The 25,257-nt window shown below is 49.6% G+C and overlaps 1 protein-coding gene across 1 annotated transcript in view; it reads right to left on the reverse strand.

Moving 5' to 3' along the window:
• The window catches only part of LOC126523967 (chitinase-3-like protein 1), a 273,036-nt gene that overhangs the window by 21,500 nt on the left and 226,279 nt on the right, over positions 1 to 25,257 (reverse strand). Inside the window, exon 7 of the mRNA XM_050172367.3 lies at positions 4,458 to 4,582. Within this exon, the coding sequence (XP_050028324.2) occupies positions 4,458 to 4,582 (125 nt within the window). The remainder of the gene's footprint in view (positions 1 to 4,457; positions 4,583 to 25,257) is intronic.

Below are 25,257 nucleotides of genomic sequence, written 5' to 3' on the forward strand. Positions count from 1 at the left end.
ACACCCAACTACTTCGAATTTGAGGAGAGTTACTGCCTACAAATACATGGTACAAGCATGGGTACGCCTTTCGCACCAACCTACACGAACATATTTATGGTGATTTTAGGAACATATTTCCTATCGCGCTGCAGTGACAAGCCCCACGCACACCTACGATACATAGACGGCGTATTCATAATATGGGGACATGGCCAAGACAGTCTAGATAAATATGTAGCATCTCTATACTCTTTTCATCCAACAATAAAATTCGCATCAGAATCATCAACTGAGCGCATAGACTTTCTAGACATCGTAATATACATTGAGAATGGGGCGCTACAGACAACGCTGTACAGGAAACCATTCGACAAACAACAGTACCTAGAATATACCAGCTACCATCCCAGACATTGCAGACAAGGCGTCTTTAAAGCCAAGCCACACGACTACGTCGCATTTGCGTTGAAAACCCAGACTACACAGATAGACTCGAACACTTTAAAGCAACACTATCAAACAGGAACCACCCAAACAGTGACCTTGAAAAAGCCTATACCACTGCAACCAAACTTGATCGAGCCGAGATGCTCAAACTCCGCTCGAGGATCGCAAGAACAACAACGCCTCTTCTTACTACTAAGCTATCAAACGCACTCCCATTTCTCTACCCATACTACCCATTTCTCACCAGCAACCAGATTTTTCCGGATCTGCCCAGAGTAGCCTACACACGCAACACCAATTTTAAAGATATTCTTGTGCATGCCAAACTAAGAACAAAGAGGAAGTTGGGAACAGGTCCCTGTGGCCGCCACAGGCGCTCTACGAGCAAACACATTCAATCTACTACTACAGTAAAAAGTACAGCGTCTAAATAAGCACACAACGTAAATTCGGCTTTCACCTGCACATCAAGCAACGCAGCCTACTGTCTAGAGTGTGCCGCTTGTAGCAAGCAATACATAGGTGAGACTGGAGGAAAAATTCATACAAGACACAACGGACTCTCAAAACTCAATTTACCTAAATCAGTAGCCAGCCATTTTAATGAACATGGTTATATATGTAACAAAGCAAGGCTCTGTATACTACAAACAAATTTCCGTTCAACTCGCGAAAGGAAATATAGGGAATCATACCTCATACACCAGTTTAATTGCCTACACCGACGGGAATTCATTTGGCACGTGGCAACTTATCTTTAAGAGCGCTAACTTAAATCTGAAATTCTCATATCATCAACCAAGAGACAAATCATATTATGCCACCAGCTAACCTTAATTCTTAACCTCACCTATTCCTCCATTTCGAAAATTTTTTCCTGCCTACAACTCAATTTAATATACTCTTTTATGCTTTTACATTTAGATCAACTGCACGACCCCCTTTTCCCATGTACACCTGCCCCCACCCGCTTCTGCGCACGTCACCCTCCTATTTCTTATTCTGGTTTCGGTTCTCCCTGTCTTTTCTTTTTTTGTCTGTTCTTTTTATGTTTTTCGAAACACCCTCACCAACACATACCGAAGTCCCAGACCTCAGTATACCTATTTCGGCGCCTCAGCCACACAGGGTGCCGCCATTTCTGCATACCGCCGTAGCGACACCTACGTTGAGCTACTGGGGCTAACGTCCCTTAAAAGACCATGCCGTTGCCTTCCGAATTTCGACTTCGCCCTGCCATCTGCTAGCCCACTGGATAGCCCAGATGCTAGAGCAGCTGCCACGGAAAGGCGGTGGTCCCGGGTTCGTGTCCCAGGGCAGGACGTATTTTTCTACCACTACGAGGCTTTTCTTTCGAGGAACCCTTATGGGTTTCCTTTGTAGCAATTGCTACGCACAGGTGGATGTATGATTTTCCCTTTATTGATTACTTCTCTCCACATTGCTGGCTTCCGCAGAACTACCACGTCGCCATAGTTGTAATGAATGTAAAAGAAGCAAGCTGAGACTCAAGATGTTACTAATCCGTTTGTCTTAAAACGGCTTTAAAAGCAAGTAAGCGTGTTACTCAAAATTTAGCATTCCTGCTCGGTTTTATACAAAACTGTAGGCTGCTGCTTTGCTTATAGGGCTCACATCACTCTATGTGGTAAACCTGCAAACTTTTCATGGCGAGGCACGTAATTTAAGAGGACCTGTTGTTATTATGATGCCCGTTGAGCTTCTTATTGCTTGGCGTGGGCAGCTTGCAGACCAATAATCTCTCTTTTGTCCGTGTTCCTGAAAAAACAAATTACAAATATGCAAGCAGGAAAGGGCGAAAGAAAAGTTAGTCCATTAAATGAACAAATCATGGTTCTAGGAGAAGTGTTCAGAAACATACCTTGTGAAAATTCTTGCCCTTGATGTTACGTCCAGACGTGAGAAATTCACTGTTGACTTTTCTAGAGGCAATAGATTCCAATGGGTTGTACAAATATGAGCAGCGGTTTGGAGGCTGGAGTCGAAAGAAAAAAAATCTCAATTACTATGTTGGAAGTGTGGGTGAGTGTGAGTCACTAAGAACAATGCACAAAAGCCTCCATAACAGAAAAGCACACACGCACAACACTGTTTTGCGTGTGCGTTTCTTTCAGTTGGCGCACTTGTGTGGGCTGTGCTTAGTCAAGCCTTGACTAAACGGCACTTATTTCTGCCAGACACTGTTAATAAATGCAGTAATTTTGTTATGTCTTAAATGCAAATAATAACACTATCAGCGCAAGCACACTTGCCATATATGTGCAGTGAATTTATGGCTGTGTACCATATATAGAGAAACAGCCAAAACTGTTTATTATTATTGGTTTACTACAGGTTAGGAATTTTAGGAACCTAGAAAAATAACAAGAGCCTCATTTTCATTCCACTTAAAGAGCAACAATTATATAATTAATAATATTTCACACTTTTAAGAAGAGTGCAGGAATCTTATCCGCCTCTCACGCACCAAAATCCAAATTTTAAAATGCGAAGCGCTGCTTTCGTACTCACCTATGCGCACGCGCAGAGGCAGCAATGTTAATCCGCTTTCGCGTAGTCTTCAAACAGACTGTGCTCGGTTCCAGCGATGAGTTCTTGCGCTTGCTGGCACATTGTTTTTTATTTAAGGTAACGCGTCATTAGGCGGTCAGACGCGGCAGATGACGGACGCCTTGCAGCCGTTGTGCCCAGTCAAACGCCACAGTCGATAAAACTCACTGTCTTTAAGCACTTTCGCTCAGTGGCGGCTATCGAATGGCGGACGCATAAATTGGCTGTGATATTGTTATCTAATTAAAACTAACCTGCGTATTGGTACTCAAGGAAAACGACTACGTCGTTCGCAGATATTATTACCGTATAATTTGAATCGATAAAGGCCCGCACCGCAATCGATATCAATGCGCTGCTGCTGAACCTTTGTTTAAGTAACAAAGCACAGGCTTTAAAAAGAGAAATCTAATAAAAAAAAAAACGCCTGCTTATTAAAAAAAATGTCATGCTTTGTTCGTTATTCTAGTGTGTTTATGGATAAAATATTTAGCCACCTTCAGCGCTCCTAGCAGAAAAATACGAATAACCAAATTACAGTCGCTGCACTCACGCGCTTGAGGTTGGAATGTAATGCCGTTGATTTTTCGCCCTATGTGGTGATTCTCCGATTGGTGATTCTCTGCTATGTGGCGATTCTCCGATTGACTCAAAACGCGTATACGCCAGAATTCGGCAATAGAGAGGAATTCGACGGCGTCTGAAATAGCACCGCAGCTGCAGTAGCTGCGGTAGCACTTAGCTTGTCTTGCACCTAGCTTGTCCGAGGTAGCACCTACCTTGCACCTAGGTAACACCTAGCACCTAGCTTGTCCGAGAGTTATTCCGTGGTGTGCAAGTCATTTATTAAATGCGGTATCTGAAATGTCACGGACGGCACCAGAGGCGCTCTGGGGCGGTTGATACTGGTAAGGAGTCGTGCGAGACCTCGTGTAGGTGAGGCACTTCTACCACTCGGATGCAATATTCTTTTTCTTTTTCTGTACGGGAGAAAATCACCCTTACTTTCACTCTTAGCATTAGAAACTCGTGTGTAAATTTCAAGTTCGTTTCACTACTGTAATTTGAATAATTTGAAGGGTGTGAAACTCACAGTCCAGGCCTTCGCAATTTTTATTTTTTGTCTTGATGATGCAACTGCAGCAGCCCAGGCGCTATTTCGCGCTGCTACCAGAGGCCGCAGGTTCGCTCCCAGCGACCGCATTCCAGTGGATGCAAAATCCAAAGACGCTGGAATAATTTAGTTTGAGGTGCATTTTACGAACCCTAGGAGGTAAATAATAATCTACCATCCCGCAAGACGCAGTGCCTTAAACCGGATCCTGGCTTTGGTCCATAAAACCCAAGCATTTAGATAATAGAAATTTATCTCCGCTACAATGAAGGGCATGATGCAATACGGTAAATACGATATGTTAAATATATAACAGTTCGCAAAGTCAGCGGTGAATCCTTACTCAGCAATCACCCGTATTCTATTGGCGATTTCGGCCGGGTCATTGTCCAAGTCTGTGACGAAGCCACCAAAGACAAGTTGGAAGAACTGCCTTGATGGTTTCTTTTTCAGTGCTTCCTTCATCCTCTGAAATGAGAAAACCGAGCGCCACAGTAACCACCAAAGCAACTTGAGTCTCTCGCGAAGGCAAATTTACTGGGTGTAACAAAAGTAAACATGAGCATTGCAGAGAAAAATGTTTACTGCGTATAAAACATTCAACGATATTCTTAAAGTAAGTGTGGTAAGCCTACTCAAACTTCGTTCGCAAATGTTCTGAAAGCTCTTAGATACGTGGGGTAAGAAAATTATCCTACAACCCTTCGCTACAAATTTGCACAATCAAGCTTCTGTCCTCATTGGACATGTTACTCTCTATCTGCCATCGGAGCCGGTACAATGACCACCGGGTGCCCCACGTAACTTGGGCCAAACATTACAAATATGCAAATGCCACGTGGCTGGACACCACCAAGGTATTATTGATTTCATTCGCTTGGAGATACTCAGATTATTTTTGCAATCCGTCTAGTTACATAATTCGCCTTAAATTATTGGTAAGCGTCTCAAATAGTATATTATATGAACAGTGTCAATGAGAAAATTCTGATGCAGCTTTTTGTTGCTCAATACGTGCTACAGAACAGTTTTTCCCAGCATGAAAGCAGCCCGCGCAAAGTGCCTCGAAAAGTGCCTCCAGTGGCCAGCCGCGCGGCAATGTTGCGTGTATTCGCGGACTTCTTCCACGCTCGGAAAAACATCGGTGCCCGTTTCTGCGCAGAACGTCGTCGGTGGCGTCGCCGGCGTAACTCAGCGAACGAGCCCAACGAAAGATGAAACAGCGAACGCGGAGCGGAATATGAAAGAACGCGAGCCGCCAACGGCAGAGACCAATGAGAGCGGCCCATTCAGTGACGTGCGCGCGGGAAACTCGTGTCATGCGAACCTGCCCAACCGCTGGATATGTACTCGTAACCGGTCTCAGCCGGAGAGCTCCTTTCGTACTATCGTATGCTCGCGTCAGCTCTCGCTCGCGTTTGCTTAGTTTGGTGTCGTTCATTTCGATTGTCATGGTTTGCGATTGTGTTGTCATCTCATCGCATGCGCGACGGCAACTGCGCGATACTTCCTGGAAGCCATGCGGCACACAGGACGATGCCACGTCCTGTGTTATGTATGACGCGCTTGACCCGCATGTCGGATTTTTGAAGATCGCTGACACTGGTACATGTCTCTCAAATTATTTGCCTCAATATATCGCGTAATAAAAACACATTTACAACTGCACTCAAATTTCGCATTAGTGAGTATCGTAATCGTCGGTTACTGTTGTTATGTCGCACGAATTGAGCAACAGAAAGCCGTATGGGGAAATTTCCCTGTTGCTCTACAATTTACTCATTGACACTTTTCATCTAACTGCATTATTTGGGAAGTTGAATAAATATTAAAACAAATTTTGCTATTAGGCCGAATGCAAGAAAATAATCTAAGTATCTCCAAGCGATGGCAAACAACATTACCTTGGTTCTGTCCACCTACGTAGCATTTGCATATGTTTAAAGCTTTCCTCAAGTCATGTGGGACACCCTAATATGCCGTGGTCATCTAGGAAATGCCAGTATACGGAGATGACGATTGTCTCTGTGTCCTTCACCTTTTTCCGCTCGTTGTCGAAATCAGTAGCACTCGAAGTCGCTGTGTTATCGACTTGTACAAGTGAGCGTCCAGTGCTTCGCTTTTGGCGCTGATTTCAAGCGTGCGAGATCGCTATGCCGAGACTCTCTTTTTTTTCTGGCATAGGGAATTTTTGGAGGTAGCCTCTAGCTGATAGCATAATTCTAGTCATTGAACTACATTACTTAAAGAGGTGGACGTTACTTGCTCCAGCAACAAAAGGCACAATCGACGAATTAACCAAAAACTACAGACTACCTTTTTACTTAGCTATTTTACGGCTCATATTGGAAATTATGATTGGTAACTGATAAGTTCACAAGCTGTATCCACGCGAAATACATATTTAGGATAACACCTGTTTTGAGATAATCATTCCCAAAGTGTGCAACGAACTACATGGCCGTTCGAACTACTTTTCTGCTTAAATGCATGAAACAGCGGTTTGTTGAAAAAGTAAGCGGAACAATACCACATATTTACCTTCAGTTGCAAGGCGCATACCTCGAAACCCGTGCGATCCTTAGTTGTCGTTTTAATGGATCTACTTTGGGACCTCACCTGCTATAATTCGTCAATTGCAATAACTGCCACAAGTCATCAGTGAAAAAGTGAATTATTCAACTTTTCTTTATTAGACGAAAACGCATTTTGAATTCTGGTTCAAGCAGCGTCCGCCTCTTCGCGTAATTCAGATCAAGCACCACAATCACGCTGCTACAGGTCATTTTTAGACATATTGAGTGGTCTAAGAAAACACCGCGTATAACACTTACCACTTCGCTGTAATCAATGCCGGAAACAGTCAAGCTACAGGGAGCTCATTTAGGTTGGGTCACACATTTTTAGGCGTTATTTTCAATGTGTTTGCAGTAATACATTTATTATTACCACGGGTAAGGAAACTTAAATTTGAGTTCACTCTCTTTCTTTAATTTCACCAACACCATGATTTCATGGATTTAGAAGTATTGTTGGGTTTTGGGCTCTTGTGGCTCAGTACAAGCTTATGAAACTTGCTCACCTTATCCCTTGGGTGGTTTGAAATACAACGTCCTTTCTCTTTGGTACGATAAAATAGTTCCGAGTAAGACACCGTCAAAATTGGTGACACGGTGACAGCCGGTGGGGCAACCTAATTTGGCGATCTTGTATAAACGCACTGCGTCGTTAGGGTAGGTTCTTCTGCCGACTAAGTGACACATTTAGGCGACGCGCGTGAAGCCTGTAATTTATTATATGGATTTAAACATGTGCAGCGCTACCGATCGCATGGGCTTCATTCCCTTGAGTTTTCAGTCGACCCAGTTCAGCCCACGTAGGTGCCCCACGTTGCGTCAGTTGGGCAAGCTATGTGCTTGGCTAGCTTAGTAGCGTCGTCAAAAGGCTGTGCAACTTCATGTTGAGGAAGTAGCTTGGCTGTTGATTAATTTGTTTCTATGAAAATTGGCAGCGGCTAAGCTCGGCTATGCCAGGATATACGTAGCGAAAGCTAATGCGTAGCGTGGTTAGCCTTGGTTAATCTTGATTGCAAGCCCAGGTTAGTCTGGTTGTCTGGCTATGTTGCGGCGTTTAGCCAGTCGTTCGGCGCGCTGTTCGTTTGTTTCCTGGGCGATTCGTTTCCATCTCGTTCCGATGTCGATTCCAGGCCTCCGCCTGCTTTTCAGAATTGTCGCCGTCCATACTGCCACCTCAACTGTACTTGCGCCGCACGCGAGCTCTCCTTTTCGACCCTCCGACGTGTTATCAGGCATAAGACGCAGCTGGCGAAGCCAGCGGAGGCGAGCGCAACGACGAGGAACGCGATGTGACGTCATACCAAACGGCGGCAGCGGGAAAGGCGCGGCGCTGCGCAGCGGCGGAGCACCTGAGGCTCGGTGCTGCTAGTGGAGCATGCGCAGTAGTGATTGGGAGTGAGAGAGAGTGAAATATCCGCGGCGAGGCGTCCGTTGTGACGTCATGTGCCTCCTCGGAGCACCGCCACAGCGAAATCGCAAGTTCGCGGCCATTAAAGCTTTCGCTTTAAAAAGAAGTAACAGAAAGAGAATACACAGCGGGCAATGTCAGTGCTCTAAAACACTTCCGGCACACAGCAAGTGTCGTCAGCTTGTGTTACAAAGTTCTCGGTGTTGATGCGAGCGGCGCAGTCAGTATTGGTCTAGAGCTTTCTTATGGCGTCGCCCTTGTTATATTGTGGGCTGCATATCCTGCAGTCGGCGACCTGTCAAACTGCATCATCGTGTTCCTCTGCAAGGCAACAGGCGGAGCGGAGTGGCTGCAGGGCATCGCGCTGTCGGTACTCGGTCAGCGCCGGCATTTGGGGCCGTCACTTCACACCGGAGGATTACTACTGCAATATAGAGTTTTAGCATGTCCGGTATTTCGCAGATGGACTGTGCGTTCTGCCAGGTGGGCGGAGGAGCAAACGTGAGCGGCCCGCACGGTGCAGGGCACCCGCGGGCACAGAGCTCAACGAAACAAACGCAGAACTAATACAGCAGTAACCAAGTGTACTATACTTTGCGGCTGGTATAAACTTTCAGCGGCAGCTTAATGGTGCGCGCATTGTCTTAATAAATGTTTCAAATGTATTACACTTGGTTAAAGGAATATTAACCTTTTTTTTTTGGGGGGGGGGGCTGGTTAGACGCCGCACCGCCAAGTGGCTGCACCACGCAGGCCACTCAGGCCGGTTATATTTGGGGTAAAGATCTTAATTAGGGCGGTTTTAGTGTGCAGAGGCTTTAGTTGACACCTTCACCCAACCGTTAAAACGCCCAGCTCGCCTGCTACGTTCAGCAGAACACCGGACACGCTCGGCACTGCGACAGAACGCTCGCAACGCACGCTGCTTGGATGTCGCGGCAAACCGACGGTCAAGCGGCTAACAGAGAGGTTGCAGAGGCTTCGCGCGGTGGCTCAAATACTATCGAAATTGGACGACACGACGTTACATCGCGACGAAGGGCCAGTGAAGGCGGAGCTTAGGTCCGATCTCTCGGTGAGCGAGTGAGGAGAAAATGCGTGGCTAGGAAATGCTAGAAAATGCGTGGCACGTAAGTATATTAACATGAGTCGCTTCACCTAAACTGTGGCGCAAATTTTTTACTCTAGCTGTATCCAACGCGTCTGCCGAATTTGGCAAAACGTTACAGGCACCCCTTAGAAGAAAGCTTCAGGTTGCAGGCTCCTATCTCATCATCATCATCATCACCATCATCATCATCATCAGCCTGGTTACGCCCACTGCAGGGCAAAGGCCTCTCCCACACTTCTCCAACTACCCCGGCTCCTATCTAATACAAGGTAAAGCAAAGTAGCTTTTCTCAGCTACGAAGTCACTGAATTTGAAGAAGGTTTAGGTTTTAGAGGAAGCTTTAGCTCAGGGCCAACTCCGACGCGGCCTATTCAAATACATGTAAAACGCAAAAAAAACTTTTCTGAGATAACCGATAGACCCATTTTAATTAAATATGTTTCATTTCAGAGAGAAAGTTAAATTCTAGTGACTGTTGGGAGCGGAATATCTATTTAGGACCTGAATTTCGGTAAAAACATTTTAAAAGTTTGCAAGCTTGAAAAAATAGAAGCAGGAAGCTTACAAGTTAATCGCTCTGCATCAAAAGCAGATATTGTGGTTGTGTAAACGGCATCCGTTAGCTCACTGCAAGCCGACAAGTTCAACTTTCATCTTACGTGAATTCGTTACGTTGTATACAAGGGTTCTGCAAAAGCTGTATTTCCATATTACTAAATTTCATATTCATGCGTGACATATCAATCTTATTTGCTTTAGATGTACTATTAGATGCAATTCCCAGAATCGTGGTATGGTTTTTCATTGCTGTGTTACAGAGTTGTAAACTTGATCGTTTCGTTTTTTGAAAATTTGTGACCTTTGCCAATTTTTAGCAAAATATTTACAACCTAAATCGAAAATTAGAAACAAGAAGTTACTAGAGTTTAAGTTTTTCTTTTAAATGCAACAAACCTCGCCAAATTTGGTGCACCGGTTGCCGAGAAAGACGAATTCTCCTTTTACATGTATTTAGATAGCAGCACCCGAGCTAAAGCTTCCTCTCAATTCAGCGACTGTTGCAAGCGGATTACCATTGCAGACTATCAGAAAAGGAAACGATCAAGTTTACAACTGTGACTCAGCAGTGAATTGATAGAAGAATTTCTTAAGTTGCATCTAACACTACATCTAAAGAGCACAAAATTTATATATGACACATTGCTCCAAAACCTTCTCAAAGGTCAGCGCCAGTTGGACCTTTGCGGCACTACATGGAACCACGCTCGTTCGCGGGAAAAGTGGGCGAAGACGTCGACGAGTGGCTGATGCACTACGCAAGGGTGAGCCGCTACAACCGTTGGGATTCTGTCACTCAGCTTGAATATGTTGCACTCTTTCTGAGTGAGACAGCGCTGATGTGGTATGAAAGCCACGAAGACTCCCTAACAACGTGGGAGCACTTTGTCGAGGAAATTAAGAAGTGTTTTGGCGACACCCACGCCAAACAGAAACGCGCCGAGAGAACACTTGCTCAAAGAGCTCAAGCTCCTGGAGAAACATGCACTATATACACAGAGGAAATCCTCAAGCTGTGCAAAATCGTAAATCCGCAGATGTCCGAGGAAGACCGAGTCGGACATCTCCTGAAAGGAATTGCAGAAGATGTGTACAATTTCCTCATAAGTCGGGAACACGTTGATTCCGTCTCAGATGTCGTGCGTCATTGCCGTACGTTTGAGACGTTGAAAACACGTCGCATTGTGCCAAAGTTTGGACGCCTGGCGAATGTGACAATCATTGCCAGCGTCGATGAGAGCCCGTCTGCCGATCTTTCGTCTACTATACGGCAGATCGTGCGTGAAGAACTGCTGCGGCACCAGGAACTTGCGCGCGACGTCATACGACAACCTGACGCTTATTACCCGCAACACATGGCGCCTGCCGCACCCTGCGCTTCCTGGCAACCGGCGGTATGTGTCACAGACGTCAACCACAGAGGTGCTCCATGGCCACGTGAGGACACATTTACGCCCGAACACCGACCAGCAGAACACCCTCGCCCCAGCAGGTTTGCACGCAGACCGACCGTTCCTCCTGTGCAGCAGGCTCAGCCGCTCCGCTCGCTACACGACCCCCCACGGCTGAGCGCTTCGAAGGGCAGTTCATCGCTGTGGCGACTTGGGTCACATTGCCAGGTACTGCAATCGCCGCCAACCACCGAGGTTCGACCGATCGACGATGTCTAGGCGGTACCGCGCTCCTCTGGGCGAAACATATTCGCCCTCGCACACATATTTAGGAAGCTTGCCTCACCAGCACCCGGAGCCGCTATGGAACCGTTCTCCAGCATCCGATCGCAGCTTGACGCCACCACCCGCTCCTCGTGTAAGCCGGTCGCCCTCTCCGCGGCGTCGATACCCGTCGCCACCTCCGGAAAACTAGCCAGCGCGGCCGTTTGAGGTGAGGTCGCTGGACAATCTTCGATATCGACAGAGATACCTCCAACCATTTGTATGTTTAAGAATAAGGTGTTCGCAATAATTGACGGGGTTTCATCCATGGTCTTAGTGGACACGGGAGCAACCGTTTCAGTGATGAGTCTTGCGTTTAAAAGCCTCCTAGGACGAAAGGTGATGTTTCGCTGGGACCGTGCCGATACGTTTCGCGGAGTGAGTGGGGAGTGGTTGTATCCTGTGGGCGTGTGTAATGTAGACGTTACCTTGGGTGGTCAAATATTTAACGCGGAGTTCGCTGTTCTACCTCATTCTACGCATGACGTAATCCTGGGTCTTGATTTTTTGAAACTGTGTGGTGCCACCGTCGACTGCAAAACGGGTGAAATCAGAGTAGGTACGAGCTTTGCTGCGGCGTTTATGGAAGCCCCACCGTATCGTGAAAGTGTGCTTTGTGTATCCCGGGATACAGTTGTGCCTCCGTTATCCGCAACGTGTGTTTCAGTCGCCTGTTTCCCCACCACCGACGGAACGTTTGACGCTACCGTGGAGCCCGTTCACCTGAGTTGCATCAAGAGGAATGTACTGATACCGTATTGCACGCTGTCAGTTGTTCAGGGACGCACCAACTTATGGGCCGTAAACTGTTCGAGTGAACCTGCAATACTACCACAGGGTCTGAAACTTGCCGCCTACCATGAAGATCACGTGCTATCGCGCGCCATTCTTACAGAGGCCCTTGATTCTGCGGATGAGCGCCATTTCGCTAATGTCTGCCCTGCGGCGCACTCCTCATTTCTGACTATGGTAAACAAGTTGCTCAGCACTAAGCAGCGTCACGAAGTGGCGAATATTCTGCTAAAACATGCCCGACTGTTTGACTTCTTCCAGCAAGAGGGACCACCATTGTTTCCTCCTTCTCGTATACACCATCGCATCGATACGGGATCTGCCCAACCGCTGCGACCGAAACCATACAGAGTCTCACCGTTGGAACGCAAGGTAATCAATGACCAAGTCCACGAAATGCTAAATAAGAATGTAATCCAAGAATCCTGTAGTCCGTGGGCAGCGCCAGTGATCCTGGTTAGAAAGAAAGATGGTACATGATGATTTTGTGTTGACTACCGCCGCCTCAACACCATCACTAAAAAGGACGTATATCCTCTTCCGCGTATTGATGATACTATCGACTGCCTCTCATCAGCGTCTTACTTTTCGTCTGTTGACTTGAGGTCGGAGTACTGGCAGATTCCTATTCACGAGGCAGACAAGGAGAAAACGGCATTTGTAACACCAGATGGACTTTTTGAATTTAATGTGATGCCGTTCGGTCTCTGTAATGCGCCTGCAACTTTCGAGCGCTTCATGGACAACATCCTGCGTGGTTTGAAGTGGGAAGTATGCATGTGCTATCTAGATGATGAAGTGATTTTCGGGCGCACGTTCAGTGAGCACAACGCACGTCTCGATCTTGTGCTAGACTGCCTGGACAAAGCGGGTTTGGTGCTCAACTCGAAGAAGTGTCATTTTGGAGAGCGCCAAACACTCGTTCTGGGACACCTAATGGATAAGGACGGTATACGGCCTGATCCAGCGAAGACTGCTACGGTGGAAGCCTTCAAGCAACCTCGCCCTGTAAAAGGGCTACGCAGTTTCCTAGGGCTTTGTTCGTACTTCCGCCGGTTTATTCGTGGATTTGCCAACATCGCGTATCCGCTGACATGCCTCCTCCAGAAGGGCGTTCCCTTTGAATGGACTCCTGAATGTGAAGCTAGTTTTCGTGAGCTGAAGTCTCGTCTGACGTCTCATCCCATTCTTCGACACTTCGCCCATGCGGCTCCCACAGAAGTTCATACGGACGCTAGCGGTATTGGCATCGGCGCCGTCCTTATTCAACGCGTCGACACCAAAGAACACGTCGTCGCCTATGCGAGTCGTTCTTTAAATAAGTCCGAGCGTAACTACACCGTTACAGAGCAAGAATGTCTTGCAGTTATTTTCGCAGTACAGCGCTTCCGGTCGCACCTGTACGGGCGCCCCTTCACTGTGGTGACAGACCATCATTCTCTCTGCTGGCTGGTTAATCTCCGTGATCCGTCGGGCCGGCTTGCGCGTTGGACACTCCGTTTACAGGAAGATAACTTTACCGTTTCTTATAAAAGTGGCCGCCGACACGCCGACGCTGACTGCCTCTCGCGCATGCCGCTTCCAACGACGGACTGCGACGCGGACAACTTCGACTGCTATATCGCATCACTGGAGCCGGGATTTCCTGATATAAATACCTTCAAGGTAGAGCAACAAAAAGACAGAACTTTAGAACCACTGCTCATTACTGCAAGACAATCAGCACCATCCACTCGTTTCTGTGTTCGTGATGGGGTTCTTTACAAAAAGAACTATTCTACTACAGGCCCACGATATCTTCTGGTGGTCCCGGAGAGTCTCCGTGTCTCCGTCTTGCGCGCTATGCATGACGATCCAACATCTGGACATTTGGGTTCTGCGCGAACTCTCTACCGCCTCCAAGAAAGGTTCTACTGGCCTAAAATGCGCCAGACGACCGCCCAGTATGTGTCAGGCTGCAGCGAGTGTCAACGTTATAAGCGTCCGACGAGTGCCCCTCCTGGTCAACTCCATCCAGTGCCACCCCCCAGCTTTCCCTTTGAGCAAGTTGGCATCGACCTCCTCGGTCCTTTCCCGCGTTCATCCGATGGGAATCGCTGGATTATCGTGTGTGCCGATCACTTGACACGCTACTGTGAGACAGCTGCAATACCATCGGCTACTGCAGCCGAAGTGTGTATTTTTCTGCTGCGTTTTGTGATTCTCCGACATGGACCTCCCAGAGTCATCATCAGCGATCGTGGGCGGCAGTTCACTGCAGACGTGGTCGAAGAGATGCTTCGTCTATGTGCTTCAAGGTTTCGACATTCCACCCCGTATCATCCCTAAACAAATGGCCTTACGGAACGCACGAACAGAACTCTTACTAACATGCTGTCCATGTATGTCGAGTCAGATCATAAGAACTGGGACAGCGTGCTACCTTTCATTATATACGCATTTAACACCTCAAAGCATGAAGTGACGGGCTACGGCCCCTTCTTTCTTCTCTACGCTCGTCCGCCTCGTTATACACTAGATACTATGGGCGCTATAACGTAAAGCTATTCCAAACTTTTCTATTCCAATTCTGCTATCAGCCCTCCACGATTGGTCAAAAACTTTTTTCAAACACCCCCACTTCACCTGTCTGTCAGGCGACGTCACGGATACCGCGATACCTCCCCATCTGATATGATTTGTACACACTGATTATGCATGATTTGACAGAAAAAAGAAATACAGTTATTTCTGATTCGACCCCTTTTCGCCATTAGCCCTCGGCTATTGGTAAAAAGTTTTAGGGCTGCACCCACTTCACCTGCCTGTCACGTGACGTCACAAAACCGCAAGAACTCACCGCGTCAGAGTGACGTGTACGCGATAAAGATGCATTAATATGCCGAACAAAAGTGAATTTTCTTCGGAATAGCCGCAGGCTGCCCCGTTCCGAGAGGAATAAAAGATTGCTGCCGCCGATCGCTCGGACGCTGGCTACTCGCACCTGCCGGAGAGCATGGGTATATTTGCGTATAATAAAGCTTCTTGCGTGGCCGTGTAACGTTTTCGAGCACTTTCGGCACGTTTAACCCCTCATTCTGCCAACTCTTGATTTGCTGAGGGTCTGTTTTAGCGTCATTCTTGAGCTTCCGTTGCATGCCACCGCGATTTTCGAGCAGCCACAGCAAGCTAAGTAAGGGAAAGCCGACCAATCGTAGACGCCGGCACCACCCTCTTCATCCGGTTATCGACTTTCAGTGCAGTGGCTCGGCCCCATCGAATCCCTCTCCACTTGAGCGTTCTGCTCGCCTCTTGTCAGCCAGTTAGATACGACAAGCCGCTCAGTGTAGGCAATGTTATTCGTTTTTCAAGCAAACAAAAGTGACCTCCTATGAACGAGGAGAGCGTTTGATTGGTCTGTACAGACAACACTGCGGGTGACCGCCCGGTGCTTGCGTTGGTGGTTACGCAAATTTGACGTCAGGAGATTGGAATAGAAACATATAGGAATAGATTTACGTTATAGGGCCCTATCTTCCCGTTTTCCAGCCACGATAATCTTTGTATACAGAGACAGTCTGTCTTGCTGAAGAAGCCTGACGACTTGCTTCGTTACGCACTCTTGTTTCACAAGACCGCTCGAAGGCACGCTGCGACCGCCGACGCCGACACGTGATATATGAACCTGGTGATTTAGTGTTGCTCTGGAAACCAACCAGGAAACGTGGAAATGTGAAAAACTGCTGGCCCACTATGTTGGACCCTATGTTATTACGGAGCGCATCAGCGAATTAACCTACCGCATAGCACGTCTCACATCAAATGGCCGACGGTCAGCAAAGACTGAACTTTCGCATGTCGCCCGTTTAAAGCCCTTTATTTCTCGACAGCCTGTTTGACTTGCCCGGCGGGCTTCGTCTGCGCGGAGGGAAATGAGACGCTCTTAGGTGCATAGTGGGTTCACGAATGTGACGCGCTTAGGTGCATAGTGGGTTCACGTCTCAACAAACAGTATGCGGGGGCACCGGAAGGTAGTGAACGAGGACGACGACGTGTGGCTGGCTGGCTGAATCTCGACAGGCGCTCAGTTGACCAAGGCCATCGCTTCTAACTCTACCCGGCTTCAAAGTACTGCCTTTTGTGGGCGTAACAATATATATATATATATATATATATATATATATATATATATATATATATATATATATATATATATATATATTATGTGACGCAGCAGCTATCACGGCGTTTATTCCGCGCCAAAAGATTAGGCGAACCGACCACGCCCACAGCACGGAGCACACACGACAGCCAGCCCCACAAGCGATGATGAAGAAGAACCCCATATGAACCCCATTTGATGATGATCGTGTACCGATGACAAAGAATAGCTTATAAATTCCCACACTAATGTCCCCTCGCGCGAGAGCGGCCATCCTGGCCGCAATTCAAAGGGGCGGTGAACGTCTCGTGAAAGGCTTCATACGGGAAACGTGGACCATCTCACCGGCGCGGCAGCGGCGGTCATTTGGAACAATAACTGGTTCCACGCGATAGTTCACTGGGGAAGTCTGCTCCAAGACTTTGTAGGGGCCGATGAACCGAAGCTGAAACTTGTCACACAAGCCAGGAGTACGAACTGGTGTCCGGAGTAGCACTTCCTCGCCAGGGCGGAAGCACACGACGCGATGAGAGGCGTCGTAATGCTGCTTGCGGTCCTGTTTCCGTGCTTCCGTGTTGATGCGGGCGAGCTGGCGACAACGCAGAATGCGGGACACATATTCTTCGCAGGAGGAAGGACATTGATGGACAGTTGGCGCGAAGAAAGAGACGTCAAGACAGGAAGAGGGCGAACGACCATAGACAAGATGGAATGGCGAGTAACCGGTCGTGCGTTGAACGGCGGTATTATATGCAAAGGTCACGAATGGTAAAATTGCGTCCCAGTTTCTGTGATCCGGGTCGATGTACATGGCTAACATGTGTGACAGCGTGCGATGAAATCGCTCTGTGAGGCCGTTGGTTTGCGGATGGTAACTGGAGGTAGTCTTGTGGGTGGTTCCGGAGGCTCTGAGTACTTCGTCTAGTAGTTGCGAGAGGAATGCTTTTCCACGGTCGCTCAGGAGGACGCGAGGAGCACCGTGACGCAGTATTAAGGATTGAAGTATGAATGCAGCAACTTCAGAGGCTGAGGAAGAACTCACACAAGTTAGTTTCGGCGTAGCGTGTGAAGTGATCAACGGCTGTCACAATCCATCGTTTACCGGTGAGAGTCACAGGAAGAGGGCCATATAGGTCAACGCCAGCGACCTCAAATGGTTGCGACGGACAAGGAACCGGTTGCAGTTGTCCGCTTGGAGCTGATGTAGGGAGCTTTCGACGCTGACATAGAGCGCAGGAAGCGACATACCTCGCTACACTGGCTGACAATCCAGGCCAGTAGAAGCGCCCTTTGATGTGGTCATAGGTTTTCTGGAAACCAAGGTGACCAGCAGTCATGTCGTCGTGAGAAGCCTGCAGGACATGAGCACGTAGAGAGCGCGGCAGGACAGGGACCCAGCGTTGACCGTAAGGGTGATAGACATGACGGTATAGGACGCGGTTGTCGATCTTAAATTGCGTCAGCTGCCGACGAAGGTGGGCGTTAGGCGGGCGCGAAGCTCCTTGAAGGTGGTCTATGATGCGCCGACAGTAAGAGTCGGCAAGTTGATGAAATTGGAAGGATTTGTTGTCGTGTGGAGGCATCTCGTCGACAGTGGCCAACAAGAAAGCACCTGAGGAGGGATCGAGCGAAAGCTTGTCATGGATGGTAGTTGGAGGTCCATTGCCTGGTGTCGTAGGAAGCCTACAGCGAGAAAGCGCGTCTGCATCTTGGTGTTTTTTTTTCGCACTTGTAGGTAATTGTAAAGTCGTATTCTTGCAAACGAAGAATCCACCGACCAAGTCGTCCAGACAAGTTCTTCAGCGTCGAAAGCCAGCTGTGAAGAAGTATTCACAAAGTACCGAGCGCAAGAGCAGACGACATTGCGGCCGGCCTCAACAAGAGGAAAAGATAGACGAGGGAGGCTCGTGCAATGCATGAAAAGGGGCTCGCGCAACGGAGATGGTTGAAACGCCGGCCCGACTAGGGCCGCCGGGCCTACGGAACCCACATCTACCGGTGAGGTTCACCTGACCGAGCATCCGTCTTCGGGACAGGGAACGCCTCGGGTCGTCGTTGCACGGCACGAGACCCCGGAACGGCCTGCTGCAGCCTCGAACCCGCATCTACGCGCGAGGTTCGGGAGAGCGAGCGTCCGTCGTCGAGACGAGGAATGCCTCGGGTCGTTGCCTTGCACGAGGCCTCAGGTCGGCCTGCCGGCATCTTGGAACCCGCTTCTACGCGCGAGGTTCGGGTGACCGGGCGACCGAGTGGCCTGTTCTCGTCTACGAAGCTGTGAGCCGTCCACCTTTTCCTGCCCCGTGCTGCTGCGTTTGCTCTTCCACGCCGGTCATCACTCTACCAGCGAGTGTCCCACCTCAAGGACTCTACGCCTCACCACATTCCGGACTTCAACCGCAACCTCGTGAGACTATTTTTTCCTGTTTACGAACAACCGTGTATGTGTGGGGCTAGTTTAAAATATTCTTCGTGTTTACGTGCCGTCCAATATAATTGTCGTGTGTTTGCTCATCATGCACTGTCTCCTCCATCTTCCTCGCGTCACACGCTTTGCAACGTGACGGTCCTAACCATCATCACACCAGCATAATGCATGATGGTCTGTAACGATCGTAAAGTGGCGGCCGTGAAGATAAGGTCGAAACTTCTGCACAGACCAAATGATAGCTAGACATTCCTGCTCCGTGATTCCTCCTCTCAGCTAAAGTGTCGTCTCGCTGTAGGAGAATGCCACCAATTCCGTGACCACTAGCATCCGTATGCAGGAGGGTAGGAGCAGCTTCATCAAAATGGCGTAGTACTGGCTCAGATATGAGAGCGCGCTTCAGATGGGCGAACGCAGATTCACATTCGGGAGACCACACAAAGGGAACATTAGAACCCAGTAATTTGTGCAGAGGTGACGTTATTGAGGCGAAGCCCCGTATGAATCGCCGAAAATAGGAAGCGAGGCCTAGGAAACTACGCCAATCTTTGGTCTTTTCGGGACGAGGGAAGTGCTGAACTGCGGAAACCTTGTCAGGATCAGGACGAATGCCATCTTTGCTCACAATGTGACCTAGAACTTTGATCGTCTTGCTCGCAAAATGGCATTCTTGGTGTTTAGCTGAAGTCCAGCGTTGGCAAGGCACGTGAGAACTTCATCCAGACGTTGCAGGTGCTGAGAGAAGGTTGACGAGAAAACAACAATATCGTCTCGATAGCACAGGCAAGTCTTCCACTTTAGGCCACGAAGAACGGTGTCAATCATGCGCTGGAACGTTGCGGGCGCATTGCAGAGGCCGAATGGCATGACATTAAACTCGTAGAGCCCATCTGGTGTTGAAAACGCTGTTTTCTCCTTATCGTCCTCATGCATAGGTATCTGCCAGTAGCCGGAACTCAGATCGATGCTGGAGAAGTAATCGGCACCCTGCAGGGAATCCAAGGCATCGTCTATTCGCGGCATAGGGTATACATCCTTGCGTGTGATCTTGTTAAGTGCTCGGTAGTCGACCCAAAATCGAACAGAGCCGTCTTTTTTCCGAACCAAAACAACGGGGGAAGACCAAGGGCTAGCAGAGGGGCGTATTATGTTTCGTTGGAGCATGTCGGTGACGTTCTCGTCAATGATTTTCCTCTCGGCTAGCGATACGCGATATGGTCTACGGCGCACGATGGATGTACCATCTGTCTCTATCCGATGCGTCGTAATCGAAGTCTTTCCCAACGAAGATGAATGCGCGTCAAAGGAAGCTTCATGTTTTTAGAGCAAAGCACACTCCACCACAAGTGGTGGAGTGTGCTCTTCGGTCCCCCGTCCTCTGACTCCCCGCTCAACCTCCTGGAGCTTCGATCGGGTCGCCGATTGTGCCAGCTGTCCGCCAGCATGTCGCAGGACGAGCCAACAGGCACTTCTACTTCCACCATCTCGGCCTCGGCTACCCCAGCCTCTCCGTATTGGGTTGTCAGTGGGCACCAGCGTGATCCCCATCTGTTTGCTGGACTTCGCGGTGAAGATGTCGAGGATTGGCTGGACGACTATGACCGAGTGAGTTCGGCTAACCGTTGGGACGATGCGTCCAAGCTACGTCACGTCGCCTTTTATCTGACAGGAGTAGCAAAGACTTGGTTTTTCAACCATGAGGTTGATTTCACGAACTGGGGCGCTTTCAAACAGCAGCTCCGCCAAATTTTCGGCACACCGGCTGTTCGTTCCGCCCTCGCAAAAAAGACCCTTGACACTCGCAAGCAACAACCCGGTGAATCTTATACGTCGTACATCGAGGATGTGCTTGCTCTTTGTCGACGCGTGAACACGGCCATGACCGAATCAGACAGGGTTCGCCACATCCTCAAAGGCATCGGAGCTATTGCTTTCAATGCTTTAGCCATCCAGAACTACGCTATCGTCGCTGATATCGTCGCTACTTGCCAGCGCCTTGACGAACTCGAATCAGTACGGTTGCAGCCAGACACCACTGCAAACACTACCGCCGACGACCCTACGTTGCGAGCTATGATACGCACAATAATTCGAGAAGAGCTCCAGTATCTTGGCTTAGCCGCAGGGCCTATGCCTTCTCATGCCTCCGATACCAATCTGCGAGACGTCATCAAGGAGGAATTGGCATCCATGGCTGGTGCAGCGTACACGGACCCTCTAACCCCTGGGGCCCCATCAACGTACGCTCAAGTAGCCGCAGCTACTCCAGTCATAGTCCCACCGATGCCTCCAAAACCAACCCCGGCTCACATCGCTTCCATGACTACCAGCGCACCTACCCAAACCAGCTATCCGCAGTGGCGTCCTCCTCGTCCCATCTGCTACTACTGCGGCTATCGTGGCCACATAGCGCGTTTTTGCCGCAAGCGCCAGCAAGACGAGCGTCGCGGATATGACGTATACGAACGGGATGACTTTTCGCCCGGAGCTACTTTCCAACGTCTAGGGAGCTTCCATGACCAACGCCGTCCTTATGGTCCACCGCGCGGACGCTCTCCATCGCCTACTGTAGCATCCGAGACGGCTTATGGTACGCCCACACTAGCGACAAAAACGCGTGCGACACGCCGCACGCGGCAAGCGCCCGCGCGGCAGACGCGTGCGGGCAAGTCCACAGTCGCGTTTTGCGGCACGCGGCAGCGGCCCGTGGTGTCCCGCGTTGTCTCGTTCCATTCGATACTTCTCGTGACAACGCGCTCTCCGTTCTGCCGATTTCTTCTTCCATCGGAAGTGTCTGTGTTTTTTTGCGCCACTGCCGGCCACGCTCAGGCATGTCGGATACGGACGAGGAGCTACTGGTGACTTTGAACGCTATAATACTTGTTTGTTCTTTACTTGTGCGACGCCGACGTGCCAGAAAGCGGACGAGAAAGTTTTGGGTGCGGTACAGGGACACTGAGGGCCAGGCGCACACTCTGCTTCCCCGCCTTCACTAATTACTCACCTGTAATGCCAAACTGCTGTCCATAATGTGCCAGCGGTTGGCGCGCAGCTCCTTGTCCGACGCTCGATTTATCATAGAGGCACGCATATCCGTGAACGGTTTCCAAGAACGCCTCCTATGCGAGGCGAATTCTTCGTCGACGCCTCAGTGGAGGTGTGGTAAGGCATAACAAAAACAGCCCCCTTGACTTAAGATGGCCTCTGAGATTTTACGGCGCGCGTGTCATTGTTCAGTCTCAGAGCCCATAGATTATGATTATTTGCTTATGCGACAGTTGGCGCCACAACAGCGCGGCTTAAAGCGGCTCGCTTCTGATTGGTGGTCGTTTTGCGTCTGCCGCGAAAAATGGGTCTCGCACCCATTCGCGCGTTTGCCGCGCGTTGCTGCCGCTTTTCGTGAATCTTGCCGCGCGCGACAGCGCGGTGTGTCGCGCGCGTTTTTGTCGCTAGTGTGGACGTACCATTACCGTCCTGCGAGACGCCGCTCGCCGTCACCCCTTCGCCGCTCTACGTCCCCACTGAGACCTGCTTCTCAATTCGCCGAGCGTCCTCCGGAAAACTGAATTATGCAGCTTTTGGAGGAAAAGCTGCATCGAACGACAGGACAGAAATTCCTCCATCGCGTCCGTGCAATGTGATATTGGTTGTAGTAGAAGGTGTACAAGTAGAGGCTTTAATAGACACTGGTGCTAGTGTTTCAGTCATTCACCGTGAATTGTGTTCGCGACTTCGGAAAGTTACGACCCCCTACGATGGACCTACGCTACTCGCTGCTCAAGGGGCCTCCATTCGACCTATCGCCATGTGCACAGCTCGTATTTCCATCGATGGACTTCTACATCACGTACAATTTGCAGTGCTAAATTCGTGTACCCAGCGCCTCCACCACTTGTTGTAACGTAGCCCAGCCTAGCGGGAGCGCATTGCCCAGCCGGCAACCCTGAGCTCCCAAGAGGCTGTTGCGCGCTCTCGAGTCGTCGGTGTGCGTTGCAATAAAGCCAGTCTTTGTTCAGCACTCGCCTTGGTGTGCGTGTCGTTACTCGCGCTGGTTACATGGTGTCAGAAGTGGGGTAGCCGTTCCCGCGCAAGCGACCGTTGCATAGCGAGCTCGAATTTCAAGCCTGCGCATGGAAGCCCTACCGCCTCCTGCTCCGCTGGTGCTCGCTGAGAACGCGGCAGCCAATTGGAAGAAGTTCAGGCAACGCATCGAGCTATATTTCGTAGCCACGGGAAAGGAACGTACCAGCGCGGAGAAGGCTGCCATTTTTTTACATGTGGCCGGCCAGGAGGCCATTGATGTCTTCAACACTTTTCGACTTACGTCTGCCCAAGCGGAGGACTACGATGTGCTGGTGCGCAAGTTCGAAGAGTACTGTGCACCACAACAGAATGAAACATTTGAGCGATACATCTTCCGCATGCGACTCCAGAATGAAGGTGAGCCATTTGAACAGTTCTTGCGGGACGTGCAGCTCAAGGCGCAGTCGTGTAACTTTGGCGATCTCAAAAACTCCATGGTGCGTGACCAGTTAGTCTGTGGAACTCGGGACAAAAAGCTGCGCAACAGGCTGCTGCGCGAGAAGCACTTGACACTCGAGAAGGCCATTGATTTCTGCAAAGCGGCGGAGGCTGCCACGAGCCAGGCGCGAGTATGGGAGCAGGCAGAGACGGCACAGGTGATCGGCGCAGTGGAAGGAAAGTTAGACGGGCTGGCTCGGAGCAAGACTTTGCGGCGGTGCAACTTCTGCGGCAGCTGTCAGCCGCCGCGAAAATGTCCGGCATGGGGAAAGAGGTGCGTGGTCTGCCGAAAACTGAACCCCTTCGCGGCGTGCTGCAGAGCGAAGAGAAGGGTTCAAGAAGTTGAGTGTCCTGAAGAAAAGTCGGAAGATGATTTTGAAATATTAGACGTGCATATAGCCGGCGCCGCAAGCTCGAACGATTGGATCGTCCCGGTTAAAGTTGACACAGATACAGGGCACATGAAGGTCGACACGGGAGCCCAGGCGAATTTGTTGCCGTTATCTTTATACCGGAGACTCAAGCGAAAGCCACCGTTGCGCCCCAGCCAGACTGTTCTTTCAGGCTATGGAGGCAATGCTATACAGCATGTTGGTACAACGGTGCTGCCTCTTCAAGTGGGCGATAAATGCGAACAGCTGGTTTTCTATGTGGTGAAGAAGGGCAAACAGGCATTACTCGGCCTTGAGGCATGTGAGAAATTCGGCTTTATAGCACGAGTCCGGTCAGTGTCACAAGAGGAAGGAATGGACAAGCAGCGGATTATTGAAGAGTTTCCCGCTCTATTCCGTGGCCTAGGATGTACGAGGCGGAAATACAGGATCAGCCTGAAAGACGATGCGCGACCTATAGCGCTACCATCGAGGAGGGTGCCACACGCACTGAAGGAGCCCCTGCGCCAGGAGTTGGACCGCGTGGAGGCGGAGGGCATTATAACTCGGATGCAGGACCCAACTGATTGGGTAAGCCCGCTTGTCATCGTAACTAAGAAAAATGGGAGATTAAGAGTGTGCATGGACCCGCGGCGTGTGAATGAGGGTATCCGAAGGGAGCACTACGAGCTGCCCCGAAGAGAAGACATTGAGGCAGAGCTGGCCGGAGCCAGGTATTTTAGCAAACTGGACGCTAATAGAGGCTTCTACCAGATACCTCTAGATGACTATACGTCCTGCATTTGCACGTTTAGCACGCCGTTTTGCAGGTACCGGTTCCTGAGGCTTCCATTTGGGCTGAGTTCAGCGCCGGAGGTTTTTCAGAAAGCCATGAGTGATGCCCTGGACAACCTCCCGGGGGTGCGAGTCCACATAGATGACATCTTAGTATGGGGAGCAACCAGGGAGGAGCACGACGTGGCGCTCAGAGCAATTGAGACTGCAGGCTTTACCCTTAACCCGGAGAAGTGTGTAGTGGCCGCTGACAAGATCAAGTTCCTAGGGGATGTCCTCTCTAAATAAGGAATACGGCCCGATCCGGATCTGGTGCGATGCGTAGCCAGCATGCCCTCATCATCATCATCATCAGCCTAGTTACGCCCACTGCAGGGCAAAGGCCTCTCCCATACTTCTCCAACTACCCCGGTCATGTACTAATTGTGGCCATGTTGTCCCTGCAAACGTCTTAATGTCATCCGCCCACCTAACTTTCTGCCGCCCCCTACTACGCTTTCCTTCCCTTGGAATCCAGTCCGTAACCCTTAATGACCATCGGTTATCTTCCCTCCTCATTACATGTCCGGCCCATGCCCATTTCTTTTTCTTGATTTCAACTAAGATGTCATTTACCCGCGTTTGTTCCCTCACCCAATCTGCTCTTTTCTTATCCCTTAACGTTACACCTATCATTCTTCCTTCCATGGCTCGTTGCGTCGTCCTCAATTTCAGCAGAACCCTTTTCGTA

The sequence above is a fragment of the Dermacentor andersoni genome, chromosome 6 (assembly GCF_023375885.2).
Source record: "Dermacentor andersoni chromosome 6, qqDerAnde1_hic_scaffold, whole genome shotgun sequence".
NCBI classification, from domain to species: Eukaryota; Metazoa; Arthropoda; class Arachnida; order Ixodida; family Ixodidae; genus Dermacentor; species Dermacentor andersoni.